The 13,840-nt window shown below is 48.5% G+C and overlaps 1 protein-coding gene across 1 annotated transcript in view; it reads left to right on the top strand.

The window, feature by feature from the left end:
* The window catches only part of LOC124010244 (PDZ domain-containing protein GIPC1-like), a 60,426-nt gene that overhangs the window by 24,988 nt on the left and 21,598 nt on the right, over nt 1-13,840 (top strand). Inside the window, exon 2 of the mRNA XM_046322697.1 lies at nt 10,879-11,064. Coding sequence (XP_046178653.1) covers nt 10,879-11,064 — 186 coding nt within the window. The remainder of the gene's footprint in view (nt 1-10,878; nt 11,065-13,840) is intronic.

The raw sequence follows: 13,840 nt of genomic DNA, 5'->3' as shown, positions 1-13,840 counted from the left end.
GGTCAGTATGGGTCAGTATGGGTCAGTACGGGTCAGTATGGGTCAGTATGGGTCAGTACGGGTCAGTATGGGTCAGTATGGGTCAGTATGGGTCAGTACGGGTCAGTATGGGTCAGTATGGGTCAGTGGGACAGGAAGAACACTTGTCTTATAGTTCCTGGGCTGTAGCCCGGGTCAGTATGGGTCAGTATGGGTCAGTACGGGTCAGTACGGCTCAGTATGGGTCAGTATGGGTCAGTACGGGTCAGTATGGGTCAGTATGGGTCAGTGGAACAGGAAGCTAATTGCTTCTGATGGCTTCTTATGGACGGTGAGAAGAGTGGACAGTTTACTGTCACAGACTGACCTGTAATAAATAGATACAGTTGAAGTGGGAAGTTTACATACACCTTAGCCAAATACATTTAAACTCAGTTTTTCACAATTCCTGACATTTAATCCTTGTAAAAATTCCCTGTTTTTAGGTCAGTTGGGATCAACACTTTATTTTAAGAACGTGAAATGTCAGAATAATAGTAGAGAGAATGATTTATTTCAGCTTTTATTTATTTCATCACATTCCCAGTGGGTCAGAAGTTTACATACACTCAATTAGTATTTGGTAGCATTGCCTTTAAATTGTTTAACTTGAGTCAAATGTTTTGGGTAGCCTCCCACAAGCTTCCCACAATAAGTTGGGTGAATTTTGGCCCATTCCTCCTGACAGAGCTGGTGTAACTGAGTCAGGTTTGTAGGCCTCCTTGCTCACACACGCTTTTTCAGTTCTGCCCACAAATGTTCTATGGGATTAATGTCAGGGCTTTGTGATGGCCACTCCAATACCTTGACTTTGTTGTCCTTAAGCCATTTTGCCTCAACTTTGGAAGTATGCTGTGCCCTGGACACCATTTGTGAATTGATTGCCCCCCATCTAACATCTTCAGAGTTTGTTCTGTTAGGTGACCTAAACACTGTAAACTCTCCTTCCAGACTCATATCAAACATCTCCAATCAAAAATCAAATCAAGAGTCGGCTTTCTATTCCGCAACAAAGCCTCCTTCACTCACGCCGCCAAACTTACCCTAGTAAAACTGACTATCCTACCGATCCTCGACTTCGGCGACGTCATCTACAAAATTGCTTCCAACACTCTACTCAGCAAACTGGATGCAGTTTATCACAGTGCCATCCGTTTGGTCACTAAAGCACCTTATACCACCCACCACTGCGACTTGCATGCTCTAGTCGGCTGGCCCTTACATATTCGTCGCCAGGCCCACTGGCTCCAGGTCATCTACAAGTCCATGCTAGGTAAAGCTCCGTAGCACGCGCTCCAGCAGGTGTATCTGTCATGTTTTGTCATTTATTATCATGTCTTGTCCCTGTGCTTCCCATTCTATTCGTTTCCCTCTGCTGGTCTTATTAGGTTCTTTCCCTCTTTCTAGCCCTCTCTCTCCCCCTCCCTCTCTCACTCTCTCGCTCTCTCTTCTCTCTATCGTTCCGTTCCTGCTCCCAGCTGTTCCTATTCCCCTAATCATCATTTAGTCTTCCCACACCTGTTCCCGATCCTTTTCCCTGATTAGAGTCCCTATTTCTCTCCTTGTTTCCCGTACCTGCCCTGTCGGATCCTCATTTATAATTCACCGTGCTGTGTCTATGTTTTGCCCTGTCGTGTCGTGTTTCCCTCAGATGCTGCGTGGTGAGCAGGTGTCTGAGTCTGCTAGGTTCAAGTGCCTTCCCGAGGCAACCTGCAGTTCTCGATCAAGTCTCCAGTCTGTTCTCGTCTTTACGTGTAGTATTATGCTTTTTGTTTTGTAAAGTTTATTCTGGATTAAATACTCTGTTTTCGCCAAGTCGCTTTTGGGTCCTCATTCACCAGCATGACAGAAGGATCCGACCGAGGAATGGACCCAGCGACTACAGACGCTCGTAACACTGCCGTCGAGATCCAAGGAGCCATGCTCGGCAGACACGAGCAGGAATTGTCTGCTGCTCGCCATGCCGTGGAGAGCCTGGCCGCTCAGGTTTCCGACCTCTCTGGACAGTTCCAGAGTCTTCGTCTCGTGCCACCTGTTACTTCCTGGCCTGCCGAGCCTCCAGAACCTAGGGTTAATAACCCACCTTGCTACTCCGGGCAGCCCACTGAGTGCCGCTCCTTTCTCACCCAGTGTGAGATTGTGTTCTCTCTCCAACCCAACACATACTCTAGAGAGAGAGCTCGGGTTGCTTACGTCATTTCACTCTTTACTGGCCGGGCCCGAGAGTGGGGCACAGCTATCTGGGAGGCAAGGGCTGATTGTTCTAACAATTACCAGAACTTTAAAGAGGAGATGATTCGGGTTTTTGACCGTTCAGTTTTTGGTGGGGAGGCTTCTAGGGTCCTGGCTTCCCTATGCCAAGGTGATCGATCCATAACGGATTACTCTATAGAGTTTCGTACTCTTGCTGCCTCTAGTGACTGGAACGAGCCGGCGCTGCTCGCTCGTTTTCTGGAGGGACTCCACACAGTGGTCAAAGATGAGATTCTCTCTCGGGAGGTTCCTTCCAGTGTGGACTCTTTGATTGCTCTCGCCATCCGCATAGAACGACGGGTAGATCTTCGTCACCAGGCTCGTGGAAGAGAGCTCGCATCAACGGTGTTTCCCTGCTCCGCATCGCAACCATCTCCCTCCTCTGGCTCTGAGACTGAGCCCATGCAGCTGGGAGGGATTCGCATCTCGACTAAGGAGAGGGAACGGAGGATCACCAACCGCCTGTGCCTCTATTGCGGATTTGATGGACATTTTGTTAATTCATGTCCAGTAAGAGGCCAGAGCCCATCAGTAAGCGGAGGGCTACTGGTGAGCGCTACTACTCAGGTCTCTTCATCTAGATCTTGTACTACTATGTCGGTCCATCTACGCTGGACCGGTTCGGGTGCTACATGCAGTGCCTTGATTGACTCTGGGGCTGAGGGTTGTTTCATGGACGAAGCATGGGTTCGGAAACATAACATTCCTTTCAGACAGTTAGACAAGCCTACGCCCATGTTTGCCTTAGATGGTAGTCATCTTCCCAGTATCAGATTTGAGACACTACCTTTAACTCTCACAGTATCTGGTAACCACAGTGAGACTATTTCTTTTTTGATTTTTCGTTCACCTTTCACACCTGTTGTTTTGGGTCATCCCTGGCTAGTATGTCATAATCCTTCTATTAATTGGTCTTGTAATTCTATCCTATCCTGGAACGTATCTTGTCATGTGAAGTGCTTAATGTCTGCCATCCCTCCCATTTCTTCTGTCCCCACTTCTCAGGAGGAACCTGGCGATTTGACAGGAGTGCCGGAGGAATATCATGATCTGCGCACGGTCTTCAGTCGGTCCCGAGCCAACTCCCTTCCTCCTCACCGGTCGTATGATTGTAGTATTGATCTCCTTCCGGGGACCACTCCTCCTCGGGGTAGACTATACTCTCTGTCGGCTCCCGAACGTAAGGCTCTCGAGGATTATTTATCTGTGTCTCTTGACGCCGGTACCATAGTGCCTTCTTCCTCTCCGGCCGGGGCGGGGTTCTTTTTGTTAAGAAGAAGGACGGTACTCTGCGCCCCTGCGTGGATTATCGAGGGCTGAATGACATAACGGTTAAGAATCGTTATCCGCTTCCCCTTATGTCATCAGCCTTCGAGATTCTGCAGGGAGCCAGGTGCTTTACTAAGTTGGACCTTCGTAACGCTTACCATCTCGTGCGCATCAGAGAGGGGGACGAGTGGAAAACGGCGTTTAACACTCCGTTAGGGCATTTTGAGTACCGGGTTCTGCCGTTTGGTCTCGCCAATGCGCCAGCTGTTTTTCAGGCATTAGTTAATGATGTTCTGAGAGACATGCTGAACATCTTTGTTTTTGTCTATCTTGACGATATCCTGATTTTTTCACCGTCACTCGAGATTCATGTTCAGCACGTTCGACGTGTCCTACAGCGCCTTTTAGAGAATTGTCTCTACGTAAAGGCTGAGAAGTGTTCTTTTCATGTCTCCTCCGTTACTTTTCTCGGTTCCGTTATTTCCGCTGAAGGCATTCAGATGGATTCCGCTAAGGTCCAAGCTGTCAGTGATTGGCCCGTTCCAAGGTCACGTGTCGAGTTGCAGCGCTTTTTAGGTTTCGCTAATTTCTATCGGCGTTTCATTCGTAATTTCGGTCAAGTTGCTGCCCCTCTCACAGCTCTTACTTCTGTCAAGACGTGTTTTAAGTGGTCCGGTTCCGCCCAGGGAGCTTTTGATCTTCTAAAAGAACGTTTTACGTCCGCTCCTATCCTCGTTACTCCTGACGTCACTAGACAATTCATTGTCGAGGTTGACGCTTCAGAGGTAGGCGTGGGAGCCATTCTATCCCAGCGCTTCCAGTCTGACGATAAGGTTCATCCTTGCGCTTATTTTTCTCATCGCCTGTCGCCATCTGAGCGCAACTATGATGTGGGTAACCGTGAACTGCTCGCCATCCGCTTAGCCCTAGGCGAATGGCGACAGTGGTTGGGGGGCGACCGTTCCTTTTGTCGTTTGGACAGACCATAAGAACCTTGAGTACATCCGTTCTGCCAAACGACTTAATGCCCGTCAAGCTCGTTGGGCGTTGTTTTTCGCTCGTTTCGAGTTTGTGATTTCTTACCGTCCGGGTAGCAAGAACACCAAGCCTGATGCCTTATCCCGTCTGTTTAGTTCTTCTGTGGCTTCTACTGATCCCGAGGGGATTCTTCCTTATGGGCGTGTTGTCGGGTTGACAGTCTGGGGAATTGAAAGACAGGTTAAGCAAGCACTCACGCACACTGCGTCGCCGCGCGCTTGTCCTAGTAACCTCCTTTTCGTTCCTGTTTCCACTCGTCTGGCTGTTCTTCAGTGGGCTCACTCTGCCAAGTTAGCTGGTCATCCCGGTGTTCGAGGCACTCTTGCGTCTATTCGCCAGCGATTTTGGTGGCCGACTCAGGAGCGTGACACGCGCCGTTTCGTGGCTGCTTGTTCGGACTGCGCGCAGACTAAGTCGGGTAACTCTCCTCCTGCCGGTCGTCTCAGACCGCTCCCCATTCCTTCTCGACCATGGTCTCACATCGCCCTAGACTTCATTACCGGTCTGCCTTTGTCTGCGGGGAAGACTGTGATTCTTACGGTTGTCGATAGGTTCTCTAAGGCGGCACATTTCATTCCCCTCGCTAAACTTCCTTCCGCTAAGGAGACGGCACAAATCATTATCGAGAATGTGTTCAGAATTCATGGCCTCCCGTTAGACGCCGTTTCAGACAGAGGCCCGCAATTCACGTCACAATTTTGGAGGGAGTTCTGTCGTTTGATTGGTGCGTCCGTCAGTCTCTCTTCCGGGTTTCATCCCCAGTCTAACGGTCAAGCAGAGAGGGCCAATCAGACGATTGGTCGCATACTACGCAGCCTTTCTTTCAGAAACCCTGCGTCTTGGGCAGAACAGCTCCCCTGGGCAGAATACGCTCACAACTCGCTTCCTTCGTCTGCTACCGGGTTATCTCCGTTTCAGAGTAGTCTGGGTTACCAGCCTCCTCTATTCTCTTCCCAGCTTGCCGAGTCCAGCGTTCCCTCCGCTCAAGCGTTTGTCCAACGTTGTGAGCGCACCTGGAGGAGGGTGAGGTCTGCACTTTGCCGCTACAGGGCACAGACTGTGAGAGCCGCCAATAAACGCAGGATTAAGAGTCCTAGGTATTGTTGCGGCCAGAGAGTGTGGCTTTCCACTCGCAACCTTCCTCTTACGACAGCTTCTCGTAAGTTGACTCCGCGGTTCATTGGTCCGTTCCGTGTCTCCCAGGTCGTCAATCCTGTCGCTGTGCGACTGCTTCTTCCGCGACATCTTCGTCGCGTCCATCCTGTCTTCCATGTCTCCTGTGTTAAGCCCTTTCTTCGCACCCCCGTTCGTCTTCCCTCCCCCCTCCCGTCCTTGTCGAGAGCGCACCTATTTACAAGGTACATAAGATCATGGACATGCGTTCTCGGGGACGGGGTCACCAATACTTAGTGGATTGGGAGGGTTACGGTCCTGAGGAGAGGAGTTGGGTTCCGTCTCGGGACGTGCTGGACCGTTCGCTCATTGATGATTTCCTCCGTTGCCGCCAGGATTCCTCCTCGAGTGCGCCAGGAGGCGCTCGGTGAGTGGGGGGGTACTGTCATGTTTTGTCATTTATTATCATGTCTTGTCCCTGTGCTTCCCATTCTATTCGTTTCCCTCTGCTGGTCTTATTAGGTTCTTTCCCTCTTTCTAGCCCTCTCTCTCCCCCTCCCTCTCTCACTCTCTCGCTCTCTCTTCTCTCTATCGTTCCGTTCCTGCTCCCAGCTGTTCCTATTCCCCTAATCATCATTTAGTCTTCCCACACCTGTTCCCGATCCTTTTCCCTGATTAGAGTCCCTATTTCTCTCCTTGTTTCCCGTACCTGCCCTGTCGGATCCTCATTTATAATTCACCGTGCTGTGTCTATGTTTTGCCCTGTCGTGTCGTGTTTCCCTCAGATGCTGCGTGGTGAGCAGGTGTCTGAGTCTGCTAGGTTCAAGTGCCTTCCCGAGGCAACCTGCAGTTCTCGATCAAGTCTCCAGTCTGTTCTCGTCTTTACGTGTAGTATTATGCTTTTTGTTTTGTAAAGTTTATTCTGGATTAAATACTCTGTTTTCGCCAAGTCGCTTTTGGGTCCTCATTCACCAGCATGACAGTATCTCACTGATCGTCCCTAAATCCAACACCTCATTTGGCCGCCTTTCCTTCCAGTTCTCTGCTGCCTGTGACTGGAACGAATTGCAAAAATCGCAAAAATCCCTTAAGTTGGAGACTTTTATCTCCCTCACCAACTTCAAACATCTGCTATCTGAGCAGCTAACCGATCGCTGCAGCTGTACATAGTCTATCGGTAAATAGCCCACCAGATTTACCTACCTCATTCCCATACTGTTTTTATACTGTTTTTATTGATTTACTTTTCTGCTCTTTTGCACACCAATATCTCTACCTGTACATGACCATCTGATCATTCATCACTCCAGTGTTAATCTGCAAAATTGTAATTATTCGCCTACCTCCTCATGCCTTTTGCACACATTGTATATAGACTCCCCTTTTTTTCTACTGTGTTATTGACTTGTTAATTGTTTACTCCATGTGTAACTCTGTGTTGTCTGTTCACACTGCTATGCTTTATCTTGGCCAGGTCGCAGTTGCAAATGAGAACTTGTTCTCAACTAGACTACCTGGTTAAATAAAAGGTGAAATAAAAAAATAAAAAATGCTTGGGTTCATTGCCCATATGGAAGACCCATTTGTGACCAAGCTTTAACTTCCTGACTGATGTCTTGAGATGTTGCTTCAATAAATCCACATACTTTTCCTCCCTCGTGATGCCATCTGTTTTGTGAAGTGCACCAGTCCCTCCTGCAGCAAAGCACCCCCACAACATGATGCTGTCACCACCATGCTTCACGGTTGGGATGTTGTTCTTCAGCTTGCAAGCCTCCCCCTTTTTCCTCCAAACATAACGATGGTCATTATGGCCAAACAGTTATATTTTTGTTTCATCAGACCAGAGGACATTTCTCCAAAAAGTACGATCTTTGTCTCCATGTGCAGTTGCAAACTGTAGTCTGGCTTTTTTATGGCGGTTTTGGAGCAGTGGCTTCTTCCTTGCTGAGCAGCCTTTCAGGTTATGTTGATATAGGACTCGTTTTACTGTGGATATAGATACTTTTGTACCTGTTTCCTCCAGCATCTTCACAAGGTCCTTTGCTGTTGTTCTGGGATTGATTTGCACTTTTCGCCCCAAAGTACGTTCATCTCTAGGAGACAGAATGTGTCTCCTTCCTGAGCGGTATGACGGCTGTGTGGTCCCATGGTGTTTATACTTGCGCACTGTTGTTTGTACAGATGAACGTGGTACTGTTTGGAAATTTCTCCCAAGGATGAACCAGACTTGTGGAGGACTACAATTTTTTTTCTGAGGTCTTGGCTGATTTCTGTTGGTTTCCCCAAAATGTCAAGTAAAGAGGCACTGAGTTTGAAGGTAGGCCTTGAAATACATCCACAGGTACTGTCATGTTTTGTCTTATATTGTCTTGTCATTTTGCTTTTCCTTCTGTTTGTTTTCCCCCTGCTGGTCTTTTTAGGTTCGTTCCCCTTTTTCTCTCTCCCTTCCTCTCTCTCTTCTCTCTATCGTTCTGTTCCTGCTCCCAGCTGTTCCTATTCCCCTAATCAATCATTTAGTCTTCCCACACCTGTTCCCTATCTTTTCCCCTGATTAGAGTCCCTATTTCTCCCCTTGTTTTCCGTTCCTGTCCTGTCGGATCCTTGTATATTGTTCACCGTGCTGTGTCTTTGTATCGCCGTGTCGTGTTTTCCTCAGATGCTGCGTGGTGAGCAGGTGTCTGAGTCTGCTACGGTCAAGTGCCTTCCCGAGGCAACCTGCAGTTTATTATCGAGTCTCCAGTCTGTTCTCGTGATTACGAGTGGAATTGTTTATTATACTTTATTTACCGCTCCGATTTGTCTAGGAGTATTGCTTTTTCCTTAAACTGGATTAAAGACTCTGTTTTCGCCAAGTCGCTTTTGGGTCCTCATTCACCTGCATAACAGGTACACCTCCAATTGACTCAAATGATGTCAATTAGCCTATTAGAAGCTTCTAAAGCCATGACATCATTTTCTGGAATTTTCCAAGCTGTTTAAAGGCACAGTCAACATAGTGTATGTAAACTTCTGACCCACTGGAATTGTGATACAGTGAATTATAAGTGAAATAATCTGTCTGTAAACACAAATTAGTTTTACATCCCTGTTAGTGAGCATTTATCCTTTGCCAAGATAATCCATCCACCTGAGAGTTGTGGCATATCAAGAAGCTGATTAAACAGCATGATCATTACACAGGTGCACCTTGTGCTGGGGACAATAAAAAACAACTCTAAAATGTGCAGGTTTGTCACAACACAGATGTCTCAAATTTTGAAGGCAATTAATATGCTGATTGCTGGAATGTTGATGTTAATAAGCCTCCTCCAACGTCCTTTTAGAGAATTAACCACGCCAGCCCAGGACCTTAACATCCGGCTTCTTCCCCAGCGGGATAGTCTGAAACCAGCCACCCAGACTCTTGATAAAACTGTGGGTTTACACAAACAAAGAATTTCTGCACAAACTGTCAGTAAAACGTCTCAGGGAAGCTCATCTGCGTGCTCGTCATCCACATCAGGGTCTTGATCTGACTGCATTTCAGCCTCAATGGGCAAATGTTCACCTTCGATGGCCACGGGCAGGTTAGAGAAGCTCTTCACCGATGAATCGCGGTTTCAACTGTACCGGCCAAATGGCCGACAGCGTGTCGGCGAGCGGTTTGTTGATGTCCACGTTGTGAACAGAGTGCCCCATGGTGGCGTATGGTATGGACAGCGAACACAACTGCATTTTATTGATGGCAATTTGAATGCACAGAGATACCGTGATGAGATCCTGAGGACCATTGTCGTACCATTCATCCACCTTCACCTCGTGTTTCAGCATGATAATGCACTGCACCATGTCACAAGGATCTGGACACAATTCCTGGAAGCTGAAAATGTCCCAGTTCTTCCATGGCCTGCATACTCACCAGACATGTCACCCATTGAGCATGTTTGGGATGCTCTGGATCGACATGTACGACAGTGTGTTCCAGTTCCCGCCAATATTCAGCAACTTCACACAGCCATTGAAGAGGAGTGGGACAACATGCCACAGGCCACAATCAACAGCCTGATCAACTCCATGAAGGAGATGTTGCGCTGCATGAGGAGGCAAATGGTCACACCAGATACTGACTGGTTCTGATCCAAACCCCTACCTCTTTATTAAAGGTATCTGTGACCAACAGATGCAGATCTGTATTCCCAGTCATGTGAAATCCATAGATTAGAGCCAAATTAATTTATTTTATTTGACTGATATCCTAATATGAACTCAGTAAAATCTTTGAAATTGTTACATGTTGCGTTTATATTTTTGTTCAGTGTTATGTTGTGTTCTCATAGAACTGATATGTTTCATCAGTATTTAATATGAAGTTTATCTCATCAATACCTCTCAACATTAATATGTCTCTCCCTCCCCAGACAGGTCCTGTTCATTAATCTGTCTGTCTGTCTGTCTGTCTGTCTGTCTGTCTGTCTGTCTGTCTGTCTGTCTGTCTGTCTGTCTGTCTGTCTGTCTGTCTGTCTGTCTGTCTGTCTGTCTGTCTGTCTGTCTGTCTGTACCTCCCCAGATCTGGTTCATTAATCTGTCTGTCTGTCTGTCTGTCTGTCTGTCTGTCTGTCTGTCTGTCTGTCTGTCTGTCTGTCTGTCTGTCTGTCTGTCTGTCTGTCTGTCTGTCTGTCTGTCTGTCTGTCTGTCTGTCTGTCTGTCTGTCTGTCTGTCTGTCTGTCTCCCCAGATCTGGTTCATTAATCTGTCTGTCTGTCTGTCTGTCTGTCTGTCTGTCTGTCTGTCTGTCTGTCTGTCTGTCTGTCTGTCTGTCTGTCTGTCTGTCTGTCTGTCTGTCTGTCTGTCTGTACCTCCCCAGATCTTGTTCATTAATTTGTCTGTCTGTCTGTCTGTCTGTCTGTCTGTCTGTCTGTCTGTCTGTCTGTCTGTCTGTCTGTCTGTCTGTCTGTCTGTCTGTCTGTCTGTCTGTCTGTCTGTCTGTCTGTCTCCCCAGATCTTGTTCATTAATTTGTCTGTCTGTCTGTCTGTCTTGTCTGTCTGTCTGTCTGTCTGTCTGTCTGTCTGTCTGTCTGTCTGTCTGTCTGTCTGTCTGTCTGTCTGTCTGTCTGTCTGTCTGTCTGTCTGTCTGTCTGTCTGTCTGTCTGTACCTCCCCAGATCCTGTTCATTAATTTGTCTGTCTGTCTGTCTATCCCTCCCCAGATCCTATTCTGTACATTGAACACCCATAAGATCGACATGGAGAAGCTGCTTGGTGGTCAGATCGGCCTGGAGGACTTTATATTCGCCCACATTAAAGCCATTAAGAAGGAGGTGGAGGTGTTTAAGTCAGAGGACGCCCTGGGCCTCACCATCACAGACAACGGGGCGGGATACGCCTTCATCAAGGTATGTAGGAGTTCATCTGTTGATACGATCGTCCGTCCGTCCGCCCTGTCTGTCTGTCTGTCTGTCTGTCTGTCTGTCTGTCTGTCTGTCTGTCTGTCTGTCTGTCTGTCTGTCTGTCTGTCTGTCTGTCCCTCCCCAGATCCTGTTCACTTTATCTGTCCGTCTGTCTATCGTTTACCAATAATCTAACAGTCAATCAATCGAATAGATTGAATCAATGAAATCAATCAATTTATTGAATTGTATCTCATATATTATACAATGGTTGAATCATTAAAGGCCCAGTGCAGTCAAACACTATAACGATACAGGGCCCAGATGCAGTCAAACACTATAACGATACAGGGCCCAGATGCAGTCAAACACTATAACGATACAGGGCCCAGATGCAGTCAAACACTATAACGATACAGGGCCCAGATGCAGTCAAACACTATAACGATACAGGGCCCAGATGCAGTCAAACACTATAACGATACAGGGCCCAGATGCAGTCAAACACTATAATTATACAGGACCCAGATGCAGTCAAACACTATAACGTTACAGGGCCCAGATGCAGTCAAACACTATAACGATACAGGGCCCAGATGCAGTCAAACACTATAACGATATAGGGCCCAGATGCAGTCAAACACTATAACGATACAGGGCCCAGATGCAGTCAAACACTATAACGATACAGGGCCCAGATGCAGTCAAACACTATAATTATACAGGACCCAGATGCAGTCAAACACTATAACGTTACAGGGCCCAGATGCAGTCAAACACTATAACGATACAGGGCCCAGATGCAGTCAAACACTACAGGGCCCAGATGCAGTCAAGGGCCCAGATGCAGTCAAACACTATAACGATACAGGGCCCAGATGCAGTCAAACACTATAACGATACAGGGCCCAGATGCAGTCAAACACTATAACGATACAGGGCCCAGATGCAGTCAAACACTATAACGATACAGGGCCCAGATGCAGTCAAACACTATAACGATACAGGGCCCAGATGCAGTCAAACACTATAGGGCCCAGATGATACAGGGCCCAGATGCAGTCAAACACTATAACGATACAGGGCCCAGATGCAGTCAAACACTATAATTATACAGGACCCAGATGCAGTCAAACACTATAACGATACAGGGCCCAGATGCAGTCAAACACTATAACGATACAGGGCCCAGATGCAGTCAAACACTATAACGATACAGGGCCCAGATGCAGTCAAACACTATAACGATACAGGGCCCAGATGCAGTCAAACACTATAACGATACAGGGCCCAGATGCAGTCAAACACTACAGGGCCCAGATGCAGTCAAACACTATAACGATACAGGGCCCAGATGCAGTCAAACACTATAACGATACAGGGCCCAGATGCAGACACTGGAGGCAGATGTTTAGAGTCTCTGATATTTATTATAAAACAAGGGGCAGGAAAGAGACGGGCCGTGGACAGGCAAAATATCAGAACCAGGTCAGAGTCCAGGAAGTACAGAGTGGCAGGTAGGCTGAATGGTCAGGCAGACGGGCTCAGTGTCAGGGCAGGCTGAATGGTCAGGCAGGCGGGCTCAGTGTCAGGACAGGCTGAATGGTCAGGCGGGCGGGCTCAGTGTCAGGACAGGCTGAATGGTCAGGCGGGCGGGCTCAGTGTCAGGACAGGCTGAATGGTCAGGCGGGCGGGCTCAGTGTCAGGACAGGCTGAATGGTCAGGCGGGCGGGCTCAGTGTCAGGACAGGCTGAATGGTCAGGCAGGCAGGCTCAGTGTCAGGACAGGCTGAATGGTCAGGCAAGCGGGCTCAGTGTCAGGACAGGCTGAATGGTCAGGCAGGCGGGCTCAGTGTCAGGGCAGGCTGAATGGTCAGGCAGGCGGGCTCAGTGTCAGGGCAGGCTGAATGGTCAGGCAGGCGGGCTCAGTGTCAGGACAGGCTGAATGGTCAGGCAGGCGGGCTCAGTGTCAGGACAGGCTGAATGGTCAGGCAGGCGGGCTCAGTGTCAGGGCAGGCTGAATGGTCAGGCAGGCGGGCTCAGTGTCAGGGCAGGCTGAATGGTCAGGCAGGCGGGCTCAGTGTCAGGGCAGGCTGAATGGTCAGGCAGGCGGGCTCAGTGTCAGGACAGGCTGAATGGTCAGGCAGGCGGGCTCAGTGTCAGGGCAGGCTGAATGGTCAGGCAGGCGGGCTCAGTGTCAGGACAGGCAAAGGCCAGAACCGGGAGGACTAGAACAACAGAGACTTGGAAAAAGCAGGAGCACGGAAAAACACGCTGGTTGACTTGACGTGACAAGACGAACTGGCAACAAACAAACAGAGAACACAGGACTAAATACCCAGTGGGGAAAACGGGTGACACCTGGAGGTGAGTGAAGACAATCACAAAGACAGGTGAAACAGATCAGGGCGTCACAAGAACATGATTTTCCTGCATTTTATATGCTGTATATTTCCACACTATCAGGTTGGAATAATACTGGGAAATTGTCCCACTCAGACCCTCTCTACCAATAACAGCTAGGTTCCCTCCCCACTCAGACCCTCTCTACCAATAACAGCTAGGTTCCCTCCCCACTCAGACCCTCTCTACCAATAACAGCTAGGTTCCCTCCCCACTCAGACCCTCTCTACCAATAACAGCTAGGTTCCCTCCCCACTCAGACCCTCTCTACCAATAACAGCTAGGTTCCCTCCCCACTCAGACCCTCTCTACCAATAACAGCTAGGTTCCCTCCCCACTCAGACCCTCTCTACCAATAACAGCTAGGTTCCCTCCCCACT

Source organism: Oncorhynchus gorbuscha, linkage group LG22 (genome assembly GCF_021184085.1).
Source record: "Oncorhynchus gorbuscha isolate QuinsamMale2020 ecotype Even-year linkage group LG22, OgorEven_v1.0, whole genome shotgun sequence".
NCBI classification, from domain to species: Eukaryota; Metazoa; Chordata; class Actinopteri; order Salmoniformes; family Salmonidae; genus Oncorhynchus; species Oncorhynchus gorbuscha.
Note: the sequence above shows the minus strand (reverse complement) of the source record. Positions and strands in the feature narration are given on the sequence as shown.